At 44.0% G+C, this 27,026-nt stretch overlaps 1 protein-coding gene across 1 annotated transcript in view; it reads right to left on the bottom strand.

Annotated features, from left to right (window-relative positions):
- OTOL1 (otolin 1) overlaps positions 1-20,855 on the bottom strand; it is a 41,926-nt gene extending 21,071 nt beyond the window's left edge. The window contains exons 1-3 of the mRNA XM_015407234.1: positions 20,315-20,855; positions 9,004-9,062; positions 2,368-2,398 (exon numbers count right to left, since the gene is read on the bottom strand). Of these exons, the coding sequence (XP_015262720.1) occupies positions 2,368-2,398; positions 9,004-9,062; positions 20,315-20,855 (631 nt within the window). The remainder of the gene's footprint in view (positions 1-2,367; positions 2,399-9,003; positions 9,063-20,314) is intronic.
- Positions 20,856-27,026: the final 6,171 nt, after the last annotated feature.

The following is a 27,026-nucleotide window of genomic DNA, read 5'->3' as shown; positions in this document are numbered from 1 at the left end:
GAGGAGGAGGAGGAGGAGGAGGAGGAGGAGGAGGAGGAGGAGGAGATTGGATTTATACTCCGCTCTTCACTACCCAAAGGAGTCTCATTGTCTCCCAGGTGCTAAGAACACAGTTTCTCTGGCTTTCCTGTCTTGCTTATCTATATTGAGGTACCCTTTGCAAGTTCTAAACATATAGATCTTTCTGCCAGCAAAAGGACATGAGTCCTATGTGATCAAAGCAGGGTAGTCAGTTACACTCTGAATAACTGTCCAAAGGCAAGAGTGTCAGAAATTCTAAAATATCATGGTTGAAACTCCTGATGGCTTCTCACAATCACTCCTTTCTCTTTTTGAACTAAGGCTGCAGCAGAATTGTATATACAGTAAGTGCATATGCAAAGACTGATCGATTTATACTACAGACTAACAGGAATTCAGCCTAATATATGTTCTGCACTCAGTGTCAAGCCAGGTATTTCATCTTGTAGGCCTAGAGGACCTTGCCAGAACAGGAATTCACCCAAAATTCAGTGTCCCTCAATTCCTTAGTCCCATGCCGGATCCTGTATGATTCTTCCCCAAGCCTTCAAGTACGAAGCCACATATTCATACAAAGCTATATAAAACAACTTATATATTGTTTTATATAACTTCATATGGTTGCAAGAAAATGGAAAACTCAAGTTACCAAAGCATGAGAACAAAATCCTGCCCATGCTTCCTAAAGATGCCTCTCTCCCTGTGATCGACCACAACAACTTTCCTCAAGTCAGCAAGGGCTTCTGCAGGTGCCAACTTGCAAATGGGCAAAACCAACAAATGCCCATACACGTGCCTTCTCTGTTGTGGCCCCTGCCTTGTGGAATGTTCTGCCTGAGGAGCTCAGGAAAGCTCCCATTCTCCTGGCTTTCCACAAACGATGCAAAACTGAACTGTTCAAGAGGGCTCTTCTGGACAGGCAATAGGGTTTTATTTTATTTTTATTTAACTTTCAATTTATAGACCGCTCACCCCCTAAGAGGTCTGAGTGGTTTACATTGTACAATTATTAATTACGTTACCTTACTAGGGCCACACACACAATGAGGGGAAGGGGCACCTATCAGGCACCCATGGCAGGGTCTTAGTTGTTGTTGTTTCTTACGGAGGTTCTTCAATCTGGGCGACGGCGTCTTTTGGCGCAGATCTTCCTTTCGTTCGCAGCGACTCCTTCTGGGTATGGACCCACCGTGTTGCCCCGCCGCCGGTAAATGACTAGGGACAGTGCTCTGAACTGCTGTGCATAGCTTATTATAAGTAGGATCCTATTTATGCAATTTCTGTACTGCTTAATGTGTCATGTGAATACGTTATGCTATGCTTCAGTTCTTTCTGTTGTTTCCAAACTTTTAAAATCCCATTTTGTCAATTATACCGACTCACTGTGTGTAAAAACCTTGACTCCCTGTGAGAAAGGCGGACTATAAATAATGTAACCAGAGAAATGGACAAATAAATGATTCAGAAGGTTTTTCCCCCTAACACTGGCTTCTGCTGCCCACAGGAAATAGAAAGATTTCTTACCCAGAAGTTGATCTTAGTCATTGCATGAACATGATTGGCTGTCGCCATATATGCAAAGAGGTCTGTGTGCATACCTCACACAGCATTTCATTTTCAATACGGTGAGAGGCATTGTGCCAATAAGCTGATAACAAGGCACACATCACAAGAACCCCAGCTTCAGAGTCAGCCAAGAGCCAAACAACAGAGAGGTTGTTTTGGTTGTGGGTTTTTTAAAAAAAGAGATGCTGGCAAGAGGTTGAGGCAAGATGGGAAAGGTTATGTGGCCCCTTCCCTTTTCAGAAGAACCCTGGTATATTCCACTCCAAGACTGAGGACAATCCGTAGCATTGTACGGGTCCTGTAGTTCAAACAATTAGCAAGGTAATGGCCTGTGAGGTTTACTGGAGCAGAACACCAACTTAAACACTCAGAGGGAATCTTTGGAAAGACCCATTACTATCAAATGCTACACACCGGCAAACAGAACAGTAGAGTGGTAACAGCGGCACTGCCAGGGCTGACAAAGGCAAGAGGGAAACCTAGAAGCGCTTGAATACTTGCTTCATTCATGGAAAACACAGTTGAGGAACATATAAAATATCTGCAGAGTCAGATATCATCCGCAAAGTGCCAAGGATGGAATACTACTGCCCACACACACACACACACACACACACACAAACATAACCTTGGGAATATAAATGGCTCTGCTAAGAAGTCTCTCAAAACAGATCATCTGTTTTAGTATCTTCGTCTTTTTTTTTCATGAACCCTTTTCAAATGTTGTTATTCTACAAGAAGAATTGTGTAAGGGTGGTGGGGAGTCAGGGTGGGATATACAGGAGCAGTCCAAGATTCTGCTATTGAAATCCTGGTAATTTGTTACCTTTACATATCTCCTAAAATCTGTCACCTGAGGTCTGCCTTATGGTACTCTGGCTGGCTCTTCATCCATCATCCCTCAAAATAGAATCTGGTAATTCAACTGAAGAGAGACATTTTTATATCATGAAGAAGCTTAGAAATGTTAGAGTTCCCTGTGTGTTCATTTTCTATTCAGTACAAATGATCCATTCATTTTTAAGAACTAATGTGTCACATTCCTGTGAAATCAGGTATCTTGTTGGTGTTATTTGACCAATTATCTAAACGCATTTCTTGCTCTTCCTCAGGATTGATTTAGAATAATTGTATATTTTGGAGCAAAATGACAAAAGCAAAATGCCTTTGCTAAAATGGTTTTTCTCTTCTATTAAGGAAGAGAGGAAGAGGCCAATAAAACTTCCAAGTAGGATCATTCGTGTAATTTTTTAAAAAGTGATTCACTTTTTAAAACATTCCCATCATCTCTTGATGATAGATTAGATTTTAAAAGCTCTTCTGCATCAAGGGTGGAGATTCCTGCCTGCCTTATCAGCCTTCTTTCCTTCCATTCATAAACATTTTTCATTCATTTCCTCAGGCTTTTTGGATAGCCCTCTCAATAAATCTGAATAATTAAACCTGCTATCACAGCACCTGCTGCTTCAAGGTCACTTTCAGAGAGAGGATCAGGTAGGACAGCCTTAGTAGGCTAGCAAACAGACTACCAGGATTACTAAAGAGGCCCCGCTTACGCTGTGTTTGTAGAGCCATTTTTTCCCTTTCTTTTTCCGGACTGTGGAACAAGGTACCCCTCCCATTTTAAAAAAATAGCAACAAAGGCCCCGTTCATATGAGGGGTTTTGGTCCGGGAGCGGGACAGAACGGGGGCGGATCAAACGGGCGTGATCCCATGGCAACATCTGGGAATCGTTGCCTGTCCGTCCCCGATCTGTCTCTTCCGCGCAAAAACCCGCACTAAAAAGAACCACCTACCTGGGTGGTTCTTGCGAAGTAGAGCGGCTCAAACCAGCCGTGGGATCGGCCGCACGTCCTTGCGGCAGCACATCCCAGCCTCCGGCCGAACTGCGCATGCTTGAGCATGCGCAGTTCGGCGGCCTCCCCCTTGCCTCCGACTCTTCCTCCCCGGCATGTGATCGTGCCGGGGAGCAACAGCGCGTGGTGCATGGGATCCGTGGGATCCCGCCCACGCATATCTTTTTTGATGCAGCTCTCTTTAGCCGCGCTTCGCCTTGTGTTTTCCCTACCGTTTGGCAGGGGCCTAAAATGTTGACCTTTAGCTCAGTCTATTTAATTTCCCTCTTTCCCCTGCCACACAGCAAAACCCAGCAGAGCAAGAGCTGTAAGTTCACAAGACTTCCCTAGAGTCCAGACAATAGTACCTGTGTGGGTTTGAGAGTACTCTACCTTGTAAAGGCCGCAAACTATAGGTAGGGAAGGAAGAAGACCAATCAATGACAGCGTGGAAAAGGGATCCAGTTGGGGAATGGCAGCACTGCTGTGAAGTTCCTCCAGGCAAATGGTTCCCTTGAGCTCAAGGGAGGTCTTGTTATCAGTAATGGCCTGCTTGTGAGTGAAGCCATTGTGGGTAAGGACCTCCTCACAAGCAAGGTAAGAGAGACAGGAAGAGTGCTCAAAAGCAGTATGTAAGTAGGAAAGAAAGGGAAAAACTGAGGAGGCAGATAATATAAGGGTCTCTTGATCAGAAAGAATTATGAGCCTGTGCAGAGTAGGATGGAAATGTGAATGAACCTTGCAGTCTGGCTGAAGCCACAAGGCTTGCTGCTTCCTTTTTCCTCACAGCTAAATCCTGACACTCACTGGTTCCCCCTTTTCCCCATTTCTCTCTCATACACACATACATATACAGACACTTTCCCTCACTTCCAGTATCATGCTGCAGTTGCTGAGGGAACTGGCTGTATGGGCAGAGTTTCAGGGTGCATTCAGACAGGGCATTTGCGACGGTGTAGGTGCCGGTTGGAATCGGTGTACTTACCGGCGTTCACACGGCGAACATCTGCCTTCCATCCCTAACCGTTGCAAAGAGCTTTAAACCGTTGTATTCTGCCACTAGGTCCCCAAGTGGTGGTATCCTGAGTGCAACGGTTGTAATCGCTCTCCACCGTTGTAGAGCCACTTCCGTTCGGAAGCCCAAGGCTTCCGATTTTCGCCCGCCATTTTTTTTAGGTCAGCGATATGCGCTTGGGCGTTTGTTTTTTAAAAAAGAAAAGGTCCTTAGTTTAACGTTTCAGAGGAGTCCGGGACCTCAGGGAGGCCAGTTTGCTCTTTAAGCTTTAAAGGTAAGTCCTCTCTTCAGGGCATGCTTTTCGGGACGGAGTGTTTTGCACATGCGCGAAGATCGCCATTCTGTGGATGGCTGCCTATGCGCATGCGCAAACTGAGTTTAAAAAAACAAACAAACTGCCAACACCCGCTGTGTGTGAACAGGCATACGATGGGCTCTGCTAACAGGAGGTAAGTGTGATCGCGTTTCAGCTGGCATAAACTGCAACGGTTCCGACCGGTACAGTTTATGCCTGCTGAAACGCCCCGTCTGAACGCACCCTCAGTGTCACAGAACACTTCATCCCATGTTTTTTCCTCATTGTGTGTAATGTACCAATATGTACCACATATGTGGTAAGTGGCATGTGGATGTTCCAGAGACAGCGGAAAAACCATTCTGCTTGATCTGTCTTGGCCCTGTCAGATCCAGCCTTTGTGCTATTCAGGCCAAAACAGTGACAAGGAGAGGTAGAGAAGGAGCAGTCAGAACAGCAGGCATCCAGCCATTTAAACCAATAAGCAAGGCTGACATGCCAGTTTTTATACAAGTAATGGAGTCGTTAAACCTGCTCTCCCCTACTGGTACAAATAAGCTTCCTCCGTTTCTTCTTGTTGTGTGTCTTTGCCTTCCTTTAGTCAGAGCAAAATGAGGCCCACTAGTTTGTAACCAGACTGATTTCTCTCCAGTTACCATTTCAGGACCAACTGCAGGCTTTAGGTCTCAAGAGTAATAAAAGCAAATTATAGACTGGGACTATATTCTGCCCTGGGCCCCAGTTTCCTCCCTGCTGTTCCTATTCTAAAAATGGACACGGGACAAATTGGAAGAGAAGAGAGAAGATATTGGATTTATACCCCACCCTTCACTACCCAAAGGAGTCTCAGAGCAGTTTACAATCTCCTTCTCCTCCCAACAGACATCCTGTGAGAGAACAGTTCTGAACTTGTAACTGACCTAATCAAACCCAGTTCTCCCAGTTTAGAGTCCACACTCCTAACCACTACACCAAACTGGCTCTCATACCAACTGAACTTCCTGTCCTTGTTTTATGGGCCACCCATGCATAATGATGTAAAAGAAAATGCTCATACATGTACAAAGGACCATGGCTCAGTGGTAGAATCCATGGTGTGCATGCAGATGCTCCTAGGCTTAGTCCCTGGCAGCGCTAGTTAAAGGATCTTGGTTAGTAAGACTTTTTCTCTGTTTGAAACCCTGCAGAGAAGCATTGCTCATCAGAGCAAATGGTACTAAGCTAGATGGACCAGTGGTCTATCTCAGTAGAAGGCAGCTTCTGACACTCAGCCAAGAGACCACACCATCAATGCAGCATCACTTTGTGGATTTGCCTTCCTACTTTAATGTCTAGTTCATGCTTTGGACAGCCTGTCCCTATGCACACATACACACATTTTAAGACATCACCCTCTGTGATAAACTTCTCAAAATGTCATTTCTGCAAATGCTTCCCCGGGTGACAATACCTGAGTGGCACCTTCTGTGTTGTTGGCTTCCAATGAATGTACCTAACATCTTCAGGCAAATTTTTATGAGGCTGATGCTGTCTTATGCTGTATCCCACCATTGGCTACTGTCCTAAAGTCGACTGCTCTACCCAAAGCTTCACTTATGCATCATAACTCTGACTGGTCCTTCCTGACACTTACACACACACACACACATCTTCCTGTATGTAAGGCTTAAAGAAATCTTGGGCCCCGGTAACACGGGCCGCGGGGGGGAGGCGTGGTTAATTGCCCCGGCGCAGTTTGATCCGCGATTATGCAATCAGAAGTGCCGGCGGCACACCACGGGTCCTTCCCTCGGTGCCGGTGGGTAAACGAGGGTAGCGATCACACGCGCGATCACACCAGCAATGGCTAGGTGCCATTTTTTTAAAAGCCAAAACGGCACTTTCGCTTTTCTCTTTATGCGCATGTGCCGTTGGGTGCTTGTGCGCATCTTGTGGAGACTTGGTGGGAAAAAAACCTGTTTGCGAAGGGACATGGGCGGGCACCGGATGCCACCACCGGAAACGCAATCAGACGCCAGCCCTTGCCCCGCGGTTTCCAGAAACTAGTACCTCGGAGGTACTAGTTTTTAACTTCGCATCTTTGGCAGGAAGCCTTGGGTTCGCCACGGGAACTCTATGCTTCCCAGATGTTGCGGTGTGATCCCGCCCGGAAAATCCACCTATCTTCCGTCTCTGTAGCGTGGCTAATGCTCTGTGTGACCGCAGCGTTGTTTCAGTTTGTCTGAGGAAGTGTGCTTACACACGAAAGCTTGCACCTTAAATAAAAATATGTCGGTCTTCAAGGTGCCATTGGACTCCAACATTGTTCTGCTGCTTCAGTCCAACACGGCTACCCACCTGAATCCACCTACAGCAGTTTACCAAGATCTCAGACAGAAAACTTTCCCAGCCCTGTTACCTGATATCCTTTTTCATGAGATGCCAAGGAACTTATGTATGCAGAGCACGTGCTCTGCCACTCAATTACAAGCCCTTCTGTTTTTGTTGTTGATGTCATTCTGGTATCAGATGCATAGTCCCCTCTTCCCACAGCCGGCACAATGTAAAGGGAATGGATTGCCACTGGATACCATACAAAAGCTCGTGCGTGGCAACACTCATCATGTCTATGCCAGTGCACTTCCGAATCCAGTCTGCATGTTTATTTCCCAGTCCAGCAAGCAGCCGTATGTAAATAAATGTGTAAGGTTAAATACCAAACAGCATACTGTCACATTTTTGTTCATCAGAAATGTATAGAGTGGTACAGTCTAATCTTCTGCTTGTTTTATTCGGCATTAAATCCAATTGTGTTCAGTGAGGCTTACTTCAGAGTGCGCTTAGAACTGTAGCCTTTGTCATGCTTAAATCCAATTAAAATTAGAAAAGAATAAGAGTCCAGGAGCACTTTAAAGACTAACAACATTTGTGGCAGGGCATGAGCTTTTGTGTCACTGTTCAGCTGTAACTGAAGAAGGGAGCAGTGACTCACAAAAGCTCCTACCCTGCCATAAATTGTGTCAGTCTTTAAAGTGCTACTGGACTCTTGTTCTTTCCTACTGCTACAATTCAGACTAACATCTTGGTCTGTCTCCAATTAGTGGCACAACTAACCTGTCCCCTGGATTCCAATGGGGCTTAAATCCAACTAACTTTTTTCTGGTCTGGAGCTCTCCTTTTTTTTTTCACTGTGCCATTAAATGTAAAAAAGAAAATCTCATGTGCTGACTTGAAGATCCCTTTTTCCATAGACGATCCTCTGACAACACTGATGTACTAATTTTATCCCACTCTTCCTCTGAGGAGATCAGGGTGGAGTATGCCCTGCTTCCCTGCTCTATTTTACCTTAATAACAACCTTGTGAGGTAGGTCAGATTTAGACGTATTGACTGTGAGCTCCATCATGGCTGGATGGAGGCTTGAACTTAGATTCCCCTGATCTCTGTCAGCATAACCACTATACCACTCTGCCTCAAAACTGAATTTTTGTCAAAATGTCTACTTACATGTGACTAGCCTTTATTTAACTATTAATTGTTAGTCTCTTTCTTCTGCTTTTATAAGCCAATTACCATTTACTTTTGCCTGCTAATAAAAGAAGTTAGAAATTCAACTTTCCAAAAGTTTCTACAGTAGACAGTATTAAGAAAAGTAACGGTGGTGATGTTCTCTCTATGTCTCCCTCCCTCCCTCCGTATCTACCTACCTGTCTGTCTGTCTGTCTGTCTGTCTGTCTGTCTGTCTATCTATCTACATCACTTGGAGTTTTTCTCCAGGAAAAGATGTAGATAGTGTCAGCTACACATCTATTTTAAATACAATTGCTTTTATCAATAATAGCATGCCAACATTTAAAATCTAACATTTCTTGCAAAAAGCCCCCTCATCAAGATAAAGAAACATTTGTTAGCATCTCTTACCTTATAATCTCTTCTTTATCAAGAGTTCCCACTCTGCACAGTACACTGGAGAAGCCAGTCTTGCCCTCCAGTGGGCAGCGATCTATTTTATTTCTTTAATTTCTTTAGTTATAGCCAATCAGAAGGTACAGTGGGCGGAGGGAAAAAAGGGATTGGAGGAGGGACTCCTCCAGAAAGTCACCAGAATGATGCTGAAATTGGAGTAAATGCAAATCCAATGCCATCCACAGGTCAGGAGCCTGCTGCCTCTTTGATACCTGTTCTTCAGGTACTCCCCACCATCTGTCTTCCAAGACAACAAGGTTTTTCCTTCAATAGCTGTGTTTTAAGTTGCAGCTATTGCTGAAGAGCATTTTTAATTTTCGAAGACAATCATTACTGAACTTCCCTTCTCAATGAACATATATGGTAGACCTTGATTATTGTCATCTTACAGGTGGGACTGCTGAGGCAAAGAGCTGGCAGCTGGTTCCAGGCCATAACTTTTGCCCACCTGTGAGACATGTGAGACCTCAGGATTCCCTTGATCCAAGTCACAGTACAGGTTACAACTGGGAGCTATCATTCCCAAGAGCTGCAGGGCTGGATCACACATAATGTTTTGTTGAGCCCAAAGCCAAGCTCAGTGGGTAATCCACCACATCACACTGGTTCACCGGAGGAGCTAAGGAGATTTATCCAACTATATTCTATGGAGGACACAGTCTTCTTGGTGATTCTTTACATCCCTCTGTTTTACCAGAAATTACCCTGTCACTTTTATATATATATGGGAGGCATCTGGGGAACAGGAAAGATGTGTGGATGTGTAAATCTACCCTAGTTTAATAACTGGGGTTTAATAACTAGGGATGCCAACCTCCAGGTAGCTCCTGGAGATGTCCCATTATTACAATTAATCTTCAGATGACCAAGATCAGTTCCCCTGGAGAAAATGGCTGCTTTGGAGGTTGGACTCTATGGCATTATACCTGCTGAGGTCTCTCTCCTCCCCAAACCGCACCCTATCCAGGCTCCACCCCTGAAATCTCAAGGTATTTCCCAACCCAGAGCTGGTAACCCTATTAATAATAAAAGAAGGCAGACTTCCGGTTTGTGGATCAGCGATGGTGGTCGCTCTCCCCAGTCCGTGGGGGAGTGACCCGCACACCAGTGCTATGGAGGGGTGCTACCTCAAGTAGCACTCACACGGAGCCTTTATGATAGGCTCCAGGCCAGAGGGCTTTTGAGGGGCAACCTCTTCGACAGCTCAATGCCGGAGAATCAAGGCTTCCCTCCGCCCTGATGGTCCTGCCACTGTGTGGCCCTTGGGCACAAGCTGATTCGACTGGGACAAGCGCTGGAGATCAAGTGGAATATCAATTACTGTGAGCGAGGTCAGAGAAATGACTGACAATGAACGTGAGTTCAAAATAAACTGAATATTTTAAAAGCGAACTCCCCCCCCCCGTGGGAAAAGCGGAGCGCAAAGAGGAACGCCTCTTATGTGAACGGACAGATAAGCGTAACAAAGGGGTGGGGAGAGAACAAGCAGCAATTCTGTTTTGAGAGACTTACTTGAGTGCTGACATTGAGGCGACGATTTTTTGAGTCCGCGAGAAACGGTTTGGAATTGTAAACAATCGTATAAAATGGTGGCCTCGCAAAGAAAGTTTAAAATGAAACCGGTGGGTAGTCAGAGCCCAAAACTGGAAGAGGGAGCAGACATCATGAAAATGTTAGCAGATATGCTCAAGCCAGTGATGGAGCAACTCGATGGTATTAACCAGCAACTGACTTCTCTGAATCAGAACTTCGCGTCCCAGCAGCTCCAACTGGCAGAAACGGCGAAGAAGGTGGAGCATACGACTGAAAGAATTAAAGAGATAGACACCACAAAAAAGAAAATGAAGAAAAGAATGGGGGAAGTTGAAGCAAAACAAAACTTCCAAGAAAACTGTTTGTTACAGCTACAAAAGCCAATATGATTCTCAGATTCCAGGGAGTTCCTGAATTGGAAAAGGAGGATCTGAGGAAGTTGCTCAGCGAGATCATCGCCCCAGCAATAGGCTCAACAGCGGATGAAGTAGTAAAAGAGATGGAGACTGCTTATAGGGCATTTGTTGTTGTTCAGTCACACAGTCGAGTCCGACTCTTCGCGACCCCATGGACCAGATCACGCCAGGCCTTCCTGGCTTCCATCGTCCTCTGAAGTTTGGTCAATTTCATGTTCGTTGCATCTATGACACTGTCTAACCATCTTATCCTTTGCCGTCCTCGTCTTCTTTGACCTTCAATCTTCAATAGGGCATACTCCAACTATATTTTAAAAAATAGCCTGCCTGGGGAAATAGTGGTCAGATTCTCAAGAAGACAGACCAGAGATGCTATTTTAAAAGCGACTTCAGCAACTCCACTGAAACTGTGGAATACAAACATTAAAACTTTAAAAGATATTCCATTTGAAATTCGCCAAAAGAGGAAAAGCTATAAGGACTTAATTTCTTTTCTTCAAACCAATGGAATTTCGTACAGGTGGGCAATCCCAGAGGGTGTCATCTTTAAAATCAACTACAAAAGAGAAAAGATTGACTCCATTTTTAAAGCCAAAGAATTTTTGAGACATCAGTTGGGATTGGAGGAAGAATCCAAAGATGAAGAATCCAAATCAAGTGACTCCACTACCTCTGGAACGGATGAGGACTCTGCTGTAGAAACGGGTGCAGGCGCAACGAAAGCTACATATGATTTCAGAGATAGAAAACCGAAGTAAAGACAACAACAACAACAACAACAACAACAACAACAACAACAACAACAACAACAACAACAACAACAACAACAACAACAACAACAACAACAACAACAACAACAACAACAACAACAACAACAACAACAACAACAACAACAACAACAACAACAACAACAACAACAACAACAACAACAACAACAACAACAACAACAACAACAACAACAACAATAATAATAATAATAATAACAACAACAACAACAACAATAATAATAATAATAATAATAATAATAATAATAATAATAATGATAATGATAATGATAATGATAATGATAATGATAATGATAATAGAAGGCTATGATGGATCAGACCAGTGGTCCATCTAGTTCAGCATCGTGTTTCACGCAACAGCCAACCAGTTATCCTGGAGGGCCCACAAACAGGGCATAGAGGCCAGGAACCTCCCTTGGTGCTGCCTCCCAGCACTGGTATTCAGAGGTCCACTGACTCTGTAGATGGAAGCTCCCTGTAGTTGCCATGGCTAATAGTTGATGAGCTTCCTCCTCCATGAATCTAATGCCCTTTTAAAATTATATTTTGGTAGAGATGAACTATTATCATAAATATGCAATAGAATAGAGGATGTATTCAGTTAGGAGTGGGATTAGTACATGTCCACTGGATTTATCTGAGGATGCCTCTATGTGAGGAGAGGACATGTTCTGTAATATATTTTACAAGTTATTCCTTTTAATGGGTTGGATCTAGCACAGTGTTTCTGCAGGAGCAAGGACTTCTGTGAGTCATACATGAGCTATCAACTTGCCCTGGAAGACTTTGATCATGTATGGTATATGTGAGCCCTCTTTAAAAAAAGAAAAAAGACTCTCAAGGTAGCTGATACCACTTTTTGGACATTCTCAGTGTTACAGGTTATCTGAGCTCTCCGTGAACTAGGTGATTGAAAAACTACACCTAAATATTTAAAAACCTTCATCTGGTCAATATCATGGCTGTGGATCTGCCATTTGTGCAACAACAACAAGAAGAAGAGTTTATTTCTATACTTAACCAGCATAAATCAGTTAGAAACATAGTTGGATACCATACCCTAGTTACACAGCCATTAAATTGGAAATAATTAGATTTTTAAAAGGCTTAAAACTCTTTTGGGGGAAAATTTGGTGTTTGGAGGTTTATTGTTAGCTGCATTAAAAAACCAAAAGGTTAATTACCACAATTATAAGGGCCAAATAATATCAATTAAAAACATAAGATAAATATTATCAAATATACCAAGATACATGTATTTATTACAAATTAGATAAAAACAGATACAGGCCTAATAGTAGCTTCAAAACAGGATAAAATCATACATAGGTATCAAACACACAACATATGTGACCAAGACCATATGCATTTCAGCCAATTCAGCCTTCCTCAGTGGTCAAACATATGTATTGCACATTAGCTCCAAGTAATACAATGAATACTGAAAATAAGACCGATTAAAAATGGTTTTATAAGAAATCTCAGTGACTCAAGGAAAGGATAGAATACAGAGGCCTCATTTTCAAATACCTTCTGCCCTGGTCATATATTTGCGTCATCAATTATGTGTCTTTCTCTCTTGGTCCAAGGAAAGCATATTCTCATGCAATTTGGAGTCAATAGCAAGTGAAAGTCATAGATGACCACCACTGCTTTTGGCCATCACATTGTATGTAGGATGTGTAAAATCAGGAGAAACAAGATGTAATAATTGTCCAGGGCTCTGTCACTTCAGGTTACTGGTGTTAGTGCACATTTGTATGTTTGAATGCTTGTGCTAGGGTTCCTGGAGATCTCCCACTTCTACAACTGAGTTCCAGACTACAAAAATCAGTTCCCTGGAGAAAATGGCTGCTTCGGAGGGCAGACTCTATAGCATTGTACCATACTGATGTCCCTCATCAAACCCCACCCTCTCCAGGTTCCACTTCACCTCCAAAATCTCCAGGTATTTCCCAGCTCAGAGCTGGCAACCCTGCCTCTGCATATAGGAAAAATAGTGTGTAAGGGAGACAACTAGTCTCGGACCTTTTAATGCTTCTTTGCTATATGAAGGCAGTTGTATTTTATAAGACAGGACTTGCAAACTACCTAATGCCATTACCACACATACAGAGCTACAACCTGAATCAGTGGAGTCCAAGGGGGGAAATGCCATTCAATTCTACTGATTCTAAGTTTTTAAACTGGTTGGTCTCCAGTCACCTGTGTCTACAAAATGTTTGTGGAAGCAGAGAGATCCAGAGGTCATCCCAACCCTCTATGCTCTTTAATCCCAATGGTCTTCTCACTACTTTGATGTCATTGACTCTGCCCCATTCTTGTGTTCTGCTCATTTATTCATATAAATTATCTGCTTGCGATGTGTAAGCATCTTTCAAGGTCACCTGTTTTTAGCATCCTATGGAGAAAGATTGTCCCATGTAGGAAATATTTATTTACTTTGGCATTATATCTGGAAATCTTCCAAATAAGAATAGCCTTCAGAACATACTTCATCGATTTTTCTCTCATCAGCTGAAGTGCAGGCAGGGCTAGCTGTCATCTCCAGTTTGTACAATAGTTGCAGCCTTTTTTTCTGGTATAGGGGATTTGAGGATTGGGCTATTAATCATCCCAGCATCGTGGGCTGTGTGATTTGTCAGAAATACTCAGGATTAGTGGCCTTCCTTCAAGATACAGTTAGAGGCTCCTGACCCAAGACTCTTAGGGTCAAGCTGTAGAATGCAGCCTGACAGAGAGAGAGAGAGAGAGAGAGGTGACAGTGTGGAGACGACGAGGACACAGAGAGAGAGAGAGAGAGAGAGAGAGAGAGAGAGAGAGAGAGAGAGCAGAGAGAAAGCAGAGAGAAAGCAGAGAGGAACACAGGAAGCTGCCTTATCAGCTACCAACCATAACTGGGACAGTGTATTTGGTGGATTGTCTTCCACTCAGAGGTCATTTCGGGGGGGAACGCGGGGGAACACAGTTTACCCAGGTGAGGTGCAGGGGGGCGGGGCACATGATGAAGCCCCACCCCCTGCTTCCGGCCGCCCCGCTTCCAGCCCTCATTCAGCCAGGAGGAGGAGGGAGAAGAGGGAGGGTAAGTTGCTTCCTCCCTGCCTCTCCCCACCCCTGCCTGCCTGGGGCCAGGGAGGGCCTTGGCGGGGCTTCCTCGCACTCCCGCTGGCCTTGCAAGTCCACCGCCGGACCCCTGATGGCTGGGGGTGTGGTATATGCTAATGAGTTATGCTAATGAGTTCCCCTAGTTCTTTTTCTACGAAATGACCCCTGCTTCCACTCCAATAGTCATGCTCAGGATTTCCAACTCTAATGCTGTCAATCTGCTCTCTGTGAACCTTGCTTATCCCCACTGGGTCCATGTTTACCAAGAGGCTAAAGGGGGGGGGGGAGAGAGAGACCCAAAAGTCGGGCTACCATCCTTGGTGGTAGAAAGTGCTGTCAAGTCACAGCCAACTTATGGAGATTCCATAGGTTTTGCAGAGCAAGAAACTAACAGAGATAGTTTGCTATTGCTTGCCTCTGTGTAACAACGGTGGTGGTGGTGGTCTCCCATCCAAGGACTTACCAGTGCAGACCCTGCTTAGTGTCCAATATCTGACAAGATTGCGCTAGCCTGGGCCATCCAGGTCAGGATACTTAAGTGACCCAAAAGAGAGAGGAGCAGAAGCACAGCCCCTTAGTTTAAGGCAAACCTCTTAGAAATTGATTGAGGGTGGCAGTATAACCCTGAGAGAGAGTGGGAGGTAGAGGAAAAGGACCGTTGGTAGGGGTTTAGAGAAAGAAGGCCCCAGGACGGATGAGGTGTATGATGCAGTACCATGTGTTATTGTTAGCAGCAGGAGCTTTGACTCAGTGGTATACCATCTGCTTTGCATAGGGCTGCCAGGTCATACCTGGCTACTGGGGGGGTCCGGGGGGGTCTGGGGGGGTCCAGGAGTCTTCTGGCATGCATGTGAAGTGCATATGTTGTGATAACGTCACCCAGAGGTGATGTCATTGCACCAGGCATGTCAGGCTGGATGCTCTAGCATCTGGGCAAAAAAACCCTCTATGGTCACCATACAATTTTTGCCCCAAAGCTAGAGCGTCCCCCATAGAGGTGATGTCATCATGCCGGGTACATCAGGCGGAATAGGGCTCTTTGGGAGCAGGGCTCCCCCTCCAGCCAGCTGGCCAGTGGCAGATTGGGGAGCCTGAAATCAAGGGAACCGCACCCCCATTGGGGGATGGCAACCCTAAATTTGCATGCAGAAAGTCCCAGGTTCAATCCTTGGCATCTACAGTTAGAAAAGGATCAGTTAGTAGGTGATGTGAAGGACCGCTGCCATAGACCTTACTGCCAGTCACAGTAGGCAGTGCTGATCTTGATAGACTAATGTCTGACTCTATATGACTTATTCAAGCCCACAGACAGTGTGGCTTTTTAAATCATTTTGCCTCCTTATAAATGGTACTGCACATTTTCTGTTGGGGATACCAGAGATTGAGCACCTCCAGAGGTCATTTCGGGGGGGAACGCGGGGGAACGCAGTTTCCCTGGGTGAGGTGCAGGGGGCGTGGCACATGATGAAGCCCTGCCCCCTGCTTCCGGCCGCCCTGCTTCCAGCCCTCATTCAGCCAGGAGGAGGCAGGAGAAGAGGGAGGGTAAGTTGCTTCCTCCCTGCCTCTCCCCACCCCTGCCTGCCTGGGGTCAGGGAGGGCCTTGGCGGGGCTTCCTCACACTCCCGCTGGCCTTGCAGGTCCACCAGCGGGCCCCTGATGTCAGGGGGTGTGGCATATGCTAATGAGTTATGCTAATGAGTTCCCCTAGCTCTTTTTCTACGAAATGACCCCTGAGCACCTCCTTCACGTGTCTAAATATTCTCTACCCAGGGATAATATCATAAGCAAAATCACAACTTTAGGATAAAGTCTGAACTTCTGCCACAGTGATCTGTTGGTGATGCTGGCCCACAAAAAATCATTTTAATGTTGATAAGAGTTAATTTTTTTCTAATTACACTCCATTGCAATCAGCAATAAACAGTATGAAACCAATAAAATGCATATTGCCTTTTCGTATTGCCTTTCATTTGTTGTTCACAGTGATACATCCGCTGCATTAAGAGAGGGGTGAGCCTACTTCTGTTAATGGTCTCCAACCAAAAATTGGAAAACGAAATGAAATATAATAACAGGCGCAAAATCTGCAATGTCATTACAAATGGGCAATTTGCACTTGCAATTTGTAAGTAAATTGCTTAGTTCAGTTCAATCAATTGCATCCTAATTATAATGCACACTTTGAATCAAAAAGTTTAAATGTTACTTATGTATTAGCAAAGTTATCCACCAGTTTATGCTTGTTGCCATATCTAGATTTTGTTCGTCATTCATTCCTTGGTGGTTTCCTAACAATATGTTTCTCTTGAATTACATGACTGTGGGACTCTCAAGAAGAGGAGGTAGGATTATCTCTCTATAAACCAGAAGTCCCCAACAAAAGAACATAGAAGCCAATGTTGGATCAGGTCAGTGGTCTATCCAGTCCAACACTCTGTCACACAGTGGCCAAAAATACCAGGTGCCATCAGGAGGTCCAGCAGTGTGGCCAGGACACTAGAAACCCTCCCACTGTTGCCCCCCCAAGCACCAAGAATACAGAGCATCACTTGCCCCAGACTGAGAGCTCCTATCTTTACCTTGTAGCTAATAGCCACTGATGGACCTCTGCTCCATATGTCTATCTAATTCCCTCTTAAAGCCATCCATGCTTGTAGCCACTGCCACCTCCTGTGGCAGTGGGTTCTATGGCACCCACCAACATCTTTCCTGGTGCCCACCAAGTGTTTTCAGAAAGTGGGTGGGGCCAGGTAGGGCTTTTGCCCAGCAAGGCTTCTGATTGGCCACTGGAGATTTGACTGGCTGTGCAGATTTTTAAAAAACATTGTTTTGCCAACAGCTGCCACCACAGCACAAGGATCTTCACTGTCTGACTGAAGATGAAATGTGACTGCTGTCTTATGGTTGGTTCTGCCTCCTGTGGCAGGCAGGTTGTGACAGTCATTTTGTGGCTGCACACACCATGCTATGTCACACTTCCAAAGGTGCCCATCAGCCAGGGCTATAGCCAGTGGCAGGCATTGGGGCGGTGCCCCTCGTGCATTTGCAACACCCTCACCCCACCAAGGGCAGCTCTGCACCCTTGGGCTCAGGCCAGCCATGCCAGGCTCCCGGGGGTGGCAGCTGGGACCAATGCTCCCTCTAAGCTGTGGAGTCTCGTGAGCAAAAATTCTACTTTGTGAGCTGCTGGCATTAAAGTTGTGAGCGAGTGATTTGGCTACTGCATAAATTAGTTTGCTCTGGAGCCATCCTTCCTGAGCGAAGACAACAATGTGTGAGCCAGAGGCTAAAAAACTGTAAGCTAGCTCACACTAACTCAGCTTGGAGGGAACACTGGCTGGGACTCGATGGGGCAGACTGGTGGGGACTGGCATGAGTATGGGAGGGTCTAGCTTTGTCTTCAGAATCATGAGCAGTGCACAGCATTGCTGGGTGGATCTGTCCCCAGGTTTACTCCTGGCACACCATATTTGCTGCCTGCCAGAGAACGAGAATGTTCCCGGCTCCGCACAGCCAGAAAAGCAGCAAGGCAGGGAGAAAGCCACCAGTGGCTTTTTATTCAAATAAAATAAAAGTTAAGGCATTTTAAAAATTAAATTTTAATTTAATTAGCACCCCCAGTGCCCCAGCACCCCCCAAAAAAAACCAAACCTGGCTACGGGCCTACCACCAGCTCAAAAAGGTTGGGGGCCTCTGCTACAACAAACCTACACAGACATTATGTTCACTCACAATGGGACCCTGGCAGCCACAGGTATCAGGAGTGCACAATCCTCATGATGTACTCAATATGTGTGATGCTCTCTGTATTGTGTGAATTGGGCAATGCATGGATTTTCCTATGACTGAGATTAATCCTCCCTCCGTCTAATGAATGGCCCAGGTGTCTCCCAGGTGTCTGCACTCTGCAAGCAAGGGGGCCAATGTATGCATCTGTATATCTCCTTCCTATGAAAAGGGGTACTGTCAGAGAGCTCAGAGCACAGGGATCATGATAGGTTGTCAGCAACATTTCACCTAGAAGAAAGCCCCTCCTCCAAGGGTCTGCTTTCTCTATTAACCCGTATGGCAGTGAATGCCACATTCTAAGGGAAAATCCTTAATTGAGTGAGGAAATCTAAGCAGGTCTACTTGGGACCAAGTCCCCTTTTATTCAAGGGGGTTTGTGCACAGGAAAGTGTTCTTAGGATTGCTGCTTGAATTTGCCATCGTGTTTTTGAATGTCAAAAGCCAACCGTGGAGTCCTGATTTGAACCAAACACTTACAAAGGCAAAACAAATGCTGTTTCAAAGGTTACAGTGTCAAAAGTCTTAATTTATTAGTTACATGCCAACTTGTCCACAAGCCATTAACATATTCACTGAACGTAAAACACTGCACAAAGAAGTACAGAAAAGACCAGTTTGAAATCATTCTACTATAAAGCAAGAAGGTCACAACCCATCGATTCGAATCAAAGAACGGAATCAATTATCTAAAGGAAAAATTATTAGAGGTCGCTTGCTGTCCACCTTCATGCCTCAACAACTATCTCAAACATCCCTAGGAAGATTTATTTTACACAAAGATCAATAATTTGGTCCCAGTCCAGAAACTCTTCTTTCTAATGTAATTTCAGTACCTACATTTCCAATAAGTACATTTCCAATCAAGTAACTGTGACAGACCATATCTTAGCTTAAACAAACGTTTCTGCAAAACCATGTCCTGTGACAATTATTTTAAACACAAAACTCCCTTCCGCTGTGATCTTCAGCATTTTTACTAGAACCACTTTCTACAGAAATCAATGGGACTTCGGTTCCATGTAACTGTGTCTTATGACCAGAATTACACGGGAGAAAATAAATTCATGAATGAGCACAAAGCCTTGGTCCAGGAATGCTCAAGGACAGCAGAAAGCAGCACATCTAACAGAGAGTATATTTGTTTTTTACTGGCAAAACATTGCTTTGAAAGCCACAGTGATGTTGGAATGGGCATTGTCAAGAATAGGAGTGAAGGAACTTAGCTGCTTTGAAGTCACTCTTGAGAACTAGAAATCTAGTGTAAAATCTCATGGTGTTATCTACAGACATTCCTCTTAGGAACCTCTGGATTTACTAGGCTAATGGTATGACTGTAAAACTGGCCATTGCTGTGTTACAGTTTAGGATTTTAACAATAAATTTGAAATGTGAGAGAGAAAAAGATGTACGGAAATATAGGCTTGTATCCTGTATAGATTTTTGCATGTGCAAGGGGGCGTGATTTTCACCAGTCCCCTCAAGCTGTTCTCCAGGAGTAGCATTGTAGAGGGTGGGGGCTTGGACTACCATGGTAGGAGGGATTCAGCAAGACTACCCCCACCTTATGCCTGTAGAAATCTGGGATCTAACCCATCAGGTGTGGCATAAACCAAAGTAAATTTCATTATGATCTAAAACAGAAAGTGGAAAATCTGTTCACTGAAGTAATAAAACTTGTATCAGACTCTGACAAATATCGGGTAACTTCAGAATTTCCATTCATAATTTTAATTAATCAATTAATTTTATTCAGGGTACAGCAGAAACCCAGAAAATATAGAATCAGTAGTTTCATCAGCCATTAGGCCATTCTGAGAGCCGTTCAAAATCTGAAGCCAAATTTCATCATCTTCAGAGAGTTGAACCAGCGTTGATCCAGAAACCTGAGTAACACCCTGTGGAGTTTCCCTTACACTGGACACCTGTAGAATTCTTTGGCCATTATGGAAAAGTGCAGCCCTCAGTGATCTGCTGGAAACACTCAGGTGGTAACTGAAAGAATAGATACCTCCTGTGCTTGCGGTAAATATGCCCGTTTCAACATGATAGGCTTCATTTTCATTCAGGAAAATCTTCTCAAATCTCACTGGGGATCCTGGCAAGGGAAAGCTTCTCCTTTTCTGAAGACCAACCGAGAATGCTACGGATTCCACTGGGTTGCAGTCTCCCTTCTGTCCTTTTTCTCCTTTTCGGCCAGGAAGTCCAATCAGTCCTTGCTCTCCAGGAACACCCTCCATTCCCTGTACCCCTGGATCTCCTTTCATGCCTGGAGGCCCTTGAATCCCTGGTGTCCCATCCAAACCTTGTGCTCCTTTCTCACCTGCCTGGCCTGTTTCTCCTTTCTCTCCAGGAACTCCATTTACTCCAGGGTCACCTTTTGGACCTGGTGCTCCATAATCCCCTTTGTCTCCCTTCACTCCCTGAAGACCAATAGGACCGGGGCTCCCAACCTCACCTTGATCACCTTTGTCACCCTTTACGTAAGAAGAATTTGGTCCACCAAGTTCTTGTACCAAAGTACGGAATGCTGGTTCGCCTAAATCAGTCATGGCTCTGGACTCCCCCCTTTGTCCAGTTAACTCTCGCCTAGTATCTACCAAAGATCGCAGTTCTCCTGTATTTATAGCAAGCCTTAGTTGATCTAGAAGAGAAAAGAAACACATTGTCTTACATTACAATGGAAATGGAATTAAATATCCATGTCAAACAAAACAGTAAAATAAAGTTAAGCCCATGTATTAACAATGCTGTTAATTCTCCTTTCATCTCTGGTGCAGGAATAAGGTATCGTGTACAATGAAGGATATAGCATCTAGCTTCGATATGGGCGTGTAAGAGATCCTGGGTGGGATCTACACATTATAGGATCTTGCACTATTACAACCATTCACCTCTTGGAATTTTTGACAGGAAAAGCCAGATGCTGAATTCTTACAATAGTATAGTATCCAACAATGTGTGGATCCAGCTCTCAATACAAAAACATCTTCTGAGCTGGCACATGAGTATTAAACAATAAGATCAGAAATCCATGCAAAAGAAAGGATGTAGTGCAAAGCTCTTAATCCTGGCATCATTCCTTTCCCAATGTGAGCTGTTTCACCAGTAGCAACTTTGTATAGATGGGTGAGGTTTTAAAGGACTGCTTTACATCCTTCAGATTGCTAGTAACAAGATCTAAGGGGCTAGGGCTCAGTGGCAGAACATCTCCTTTATATGCAAAAGGTCCCAGATCAGTTGCTGGCATCTACAGTTCAAAAGGTCAAGTTGTAGGTAATGTGAAAGACCTCTACCTGAGACCCTGGAGAGCAGCTGCCAGTCAGAGTAATCTAGGGGTCCCGAATCTTTTTGAACTTGTGGGCACCTTTTGAATTTTGAGAGTGGGTGGTAAGCACCACCACCAGCGTTCCTTCTAAGCTGAGTTAGTGTGAACTAGCTCACCGTTTTTTAGCCTCTAACTCACACATTTTTGTCTTAGCTCAGGGACGATGGCTCCAGAGCGAACTTATTTATGCAGTAGCCAAATTGCTCGCTCACTAATGCCAGTAGCTTACAAAGTAGAATTTTTGCTCACAAGACTTCACAGCTTAGAGGGAGCATTGACCACCACACAAAGGCTTCCACGGGAGGTGGAGCTAAACCCAGAATGGCTGCCTCAGGAGGCAGAGCCCAACTGAATACCTCCCTCCTTAAAAAGAGTCACAGAAGGGTTGTAAAAAGAAATGAAGAAAGTCCTGAGTGGGGGAAGGAAAAAGAAAAGGGTAAATAAAAAGAAATAAAGCCTGAAGGGGAAATGGAACCAAGCACTGACTATTGAAAGTGCAGGTGCTTACCAGCCCTCCTGATTCTATAGCAGCTGTGGTGGCTGTTTTAATGAAAAACCCTTTCATTTGAATAAGGGTAGCCAATAACAAGCCCTGCCTTACAATGGCCCTGTACGATTTCTAAAAAGCTTGGCAAGCACCGGCTCATGCAGAAGGGACCATCCATTCCTTTCCCACCTGCAGTCTCTTGCATGCTTGAATGGACTGCACTTTTAAAAGCTTAGAATCTGGTTCAGAAAGCTATGGGACCAATATGTCCTCGAAAGTATAACTGATAAAATGGGTACTTACATGAAAAATAACTCAATTAAAACGTTCAGTGCAAAGTGGTTTCCAATTCTGTCTTATCTATCGGAGGAAGAATACATACCTCCATCTTGGAAAGATTACTTGAAATGGTTCTGAAAACCTATATCACAAAACATTGCTCAGTCGCAAATGGTTTTCATGTAACAAGGTCGTTTAAAACTTTTCAAGTAGAACAGCAACAAAGAATCTCTACATAATCACTTGTAACAGTTGCTCTTGATTGTATAGTATTCTAAAGCTATATACTTGTATTAATGTCTTTAAATGTACAATGTTTCAATTATTCTCTACCATGCTTATTGCAAATTTACTTAAAAAAGCAGGTACTTGCGAAGTATCTATTCTGAAATGTTCTGAAATGTATTTTACAGGAATTGTTGTTTATGTTAATATTCTGAATATACAATAAAAAATTTAAATTAAAAAAAAAAAAAAGAAGTGCTGTACAAACTGGTAAAGGACTGTGAAGGGTTAGTTCTTCACAGAGCCAAGGAGCCTTGAGTGACAGGCTGTTCCAGGAGATCTGATTGGTTAGCATCAGCTGCACAGAGAGAGACTTTAGAGCTGAATGCTAAGGAGGAGAATTCATTTGGAAGTCAGCCTGGACTGAAAGCAGTTTAACACAGAGAGGAGAACTGGGGAAAGTTGGCAAGGATGAGTGGGTAGTTAGACAGAGACTCCCATTTGGGCCAAATAAAGGGGATAGATCTTCTAGTGAAGGAGAATTTCCCTACCCAGTCAAACAGGGAGTTAGCTCTGAAGAGTGCAGAGATTCCTGGTCTGGTGTGGTTAGAAACTGTTTTTAGAAACCTTATGAGTCAGTTTAAAAAGATGAGTACTGGAGTTTCAAGAGAAGGGGTCTGAGTACTGGAAAGAGTGTGCCAGACTTCTGGAAACCAAAAGAGTCAGAGAATACTCAAAAAAGTGTACTGCAGTGTTTGGTGAAACACTGGAACAAAAGCTTCTCAACATAAAGATTTAAGTTATTTTGTTATTTTTGACTTTCAAAATGCCTCAAGTGCCATTTAAGTTGTTTAAGTTAAAGTGGGCTTTTGATCCTTCCCTCAGGTTCCTGGGTTAAACCCACAGCCAAAATATCATACTAAGACAGGGTGGGACAGCCAGAGTTCTTCAGCAAAGAAGGAAACACATTACTAGGGCAGCTCAATCAGTAAAGGGAAAGAAAAACAGAGGGAAAATCATGCCTGAGGGAGGGAAGTGGACAGGGCTGCCATACATGTCAAACTGATGGAATTCTCTGCCGAATAACATCTGGGCCCTGTGGGAGATCATTCAATTCCACAGGGCCTGCAAGGTAGAGATTTTCCACCAGGCATTTGGCTGAGGGCAGTGACGGTCTAGCACTCTTGTCTTCCTGCCTCCCCCCCTCCCCATGAGGCAGTGGCTTCACTGGTCATCTTGTTAGGTCTTATTGTGTTTAGTGGATTTACTGTTTTATTGCTAATTTATGTATGTATATTTGGTATTACAGTACACCACCCTGAGCCCTGTTTTTCAGGGGAGGATGGTCTAAAAATCAAACCTAATCAATAAAGAAACAAATCCCTTTTCTACAAACTGGCTTCAGATGGTCATAGAAGCCACCAAAACAGCTTTCACAAGGAAAGTGTGGAAAAGGAAAGGGAGAACAATCAACTGGACTCACAGACATGTGAGTGGTGGAGCAGGATTCATGCAACAGGATCTTTGGATCCAGATCCTTGACTGCAAGCTCCTCAGGGGAGGCGTTTGCATTTGCTTGTTTGGTTTGCTTTCTGACTACCAGTAAAGCACCATGGACAGTGATGAAAACTATGTGGGGGGAAATTAAGATAATAAGAAATAACTACAGTACTGCTAGATTCCCAAACAATCACCATCTTGCCAAAAAACAAAAATCACCTAACATTTTCGGATGTTTTCAGAACATTTTCAGCCTACTGAGAATCATTAAATATTGGTTTTATTACAACAGGTGTATGACTCTAACACCTAAAAGGAGCAAAATATATAATTTCAGATCTTATTATTAGAAGTATGCATGAAAAGGCAGTAAGGGCACCACGAGAGCCATCATCATACTTTGGGTCAATGACAACAGCCATAGGAGTCCCATAGTTCATATTTAAAGTATCATTAAAATGTACTTATTTACACGATGCTCTGGTGTGATTCCAAATGAACCATTATAGCTCAGCATGGTGAATTATATACCCCTCAAGAAAGCACTGAACTTTAAAAAAAATTGCTACACAGGAGGTGTTTAACACATTCATGTTCAAACTAAGTACTGCTGAAGCCTGTGAAGCCAATCTGTAAAAATCAGGATATAAGACATGGTTCTAGGTGGGTTTTTTCCCCTTCTTCCCTTCATTTGAACCTTTCTCATACTACTTCATGTTACCTGTGTCTGTGTGGAAAAGAAAGAAGGTGATTGAAATGTGTGATGCCAATGAGCATTCTGGCTAAAGTAAGTCTTACATTTGCATCAAGATTCAATTATAGTTGGTTCTAGGAGTTCTGTGAAGGAAGCTCCCAACATTTGTTTTCCCCTGTAAAAGTCAGGTGTATGGGGGTCCACTTTGGTCAGGACTTTGACATGAAGGGAGGGGAAATTAAACCTCCCCACTGTAATATATTCCAAACCCAAAATGGTCCCACAGAGCCACTGTTTGCCCTTTGAGATTAATATACAGGTAACGCAGCTGAAGTTTAAGCCTCACATGTACAAAGACCTCTACAGCCCAGTCCTGTGAGCAACCACAACTGCTAATAAGTATGTCTAAACTGGCATGTGGATTGTTTCACCACTTGCCACTTATGGTGTCAGGGTATGACTTTGCACCAACATAGCTGCTTCAAGCTGTGTTACTATGACAGCAATGGTACAATGTTTGATCCAAAATGGCAGCTGCACAAAACTGGGCAGGCAGGAAGTGGGGTTGGGGGTGAGACAAAAAATGATTGCCGTCTTTTTGACCGTTGTGGACCTGATTACATTAGAATGCCATATACCTATATCAATACTGGCAAGCATTTACAAGTGGAGTAGATTTGACAAGTACCAGAGATATGATATTGAGGGGCATGAGCAAACACACAAATAAATTTCCTTTGGAAAGACTGTGGTTGACTTTTGACCACAGCTGAGGTCTGGCTTACTAACTTCACTGCCATATTGGGAGGATCAGTATGGAATTTCCCCAGGATCAAATATTTCCAGCTATCATTTCTAGGCAACCTCAAACTGTGGGTCTTCCGAGCTGGAGACCCAAGCAGCTTTACTAGCTCTTTGCTTTGCTCCTCCCCTTCCTATTATGTTTTTGCATTTTTTGTCCCTATATAAACATCCCCTTCTTTTAACAGCCTTTTAAGACAAACTAGATATTACGCCAAATGCCACCCAAAATTTTGCCTGTGCATGAAGTTCACTTCTCTTCCTCCATAACCCCTAGTAGGCCTTATCCAATTTATCTAGATTCAGGAATTTCCACATTTTGCTATCTGCCCGTCAGCAGTAAACAATCAACTGGAGTGAGGATGATGAAATGGAGAGGCTTATGTTTCTATACCAAAGATTCCAAAAAGTGCTGACACTGAGAACATTTACTTTTCCTTTATAATGAAGTAAGGAGCCAGGTTTTAAACCATGGGTGAAGTTGGGGTTAAACTCCCTGTCCCTTCTCTCTATAACGCTTCCCACCATGCTCAGTTTTGTCTATAAACATTGTCCCCCTTCATTTGCCCATCTTTTTTCCTTCCATGGCAGGCAGGACTGAGGGGGTAGCTTTGATAGGTGAAATCATGCAGGGATAGAGGGGTTAAATCATAGCCCAAGAAACCTGAAATATCATTTTAATGATGCTGGGAATAGCAGGTCACTGATTTCCCAGCGTCTTGTCTGTTTTTGGCCCTTAGGAAGCAATCAATAGTGGTAGATAAACTGTCTTTCAGCAAAATGTATTTGCCTTTATTAGTCTTCTCACTGAGGAACACCTGCTAAGCTTCTGTAGAACTACCAGGTTTCCCAGAAGATGGTTCCAAAAGCAGTGATTTTTCCCCACAGTGTAAGCTGCTTAAGGCCAGGTCATGCTACATCGTTGCAGGTACACCACAGTTCATAATACCTGGCTGATCAAAAAGTCCTAAATACTGTACCACCAAACACCACCAGATTATGAGAGTTAGCACACCTCAGTGTGGGTCAGACATGTGATACAACAGCTGGGTGCAACAGGGTGAGGGACCTTGTGTGTTTTGTTTATAGCGCACAGCTTCAGTTGCCTTCAGAGTTCTGTGTACCGGGGGTTTGTTCAGCCACAAGAGACACAGTTCGTTCATTTACCGCCACTGAGTATCTTTTTACTTCATTGCCCACAGAATTTGGATTTGGGGGATTTACAGTATGATACTGATCCGGTTGTTTTTAATTAGGAAGTAAATGAATGGTGTTCATTAAAAAAGATTTCAGCAAGCCAAAGGCATTAAGTGATAAAATTACCCGTACTCCCTTTTTCACCTTGGGCTCCCTTTTGTTCCTCTGTCCCTGGAATTTTACAGAAATGGTGTCTCTCGGTGTCAGTGCTG

Source organism: Gekko japonicus, unplaced genomic scaffold (genome assembly GCF_001447785.1).
Source record: "Gekko japonicus isolate JY-2015 unplaced genomic scaffold, Gekko_japonicus_V1.1 scaffold17, whole genome shotgun sequence".
In the NCBI taxonomy this organism is placed as follows: domain Eukaryota; kingdom Metazoa; phylum Chordata; class Lepidosauria; order Squamata; family Gekkonidae; genus Gekko; species Gekko japonicus.
The sequence above is the reverse complement of the archived record's forward strand: the minus strand, read 5'-3'. Positions and strand labels throughout refer to the sequence as shown.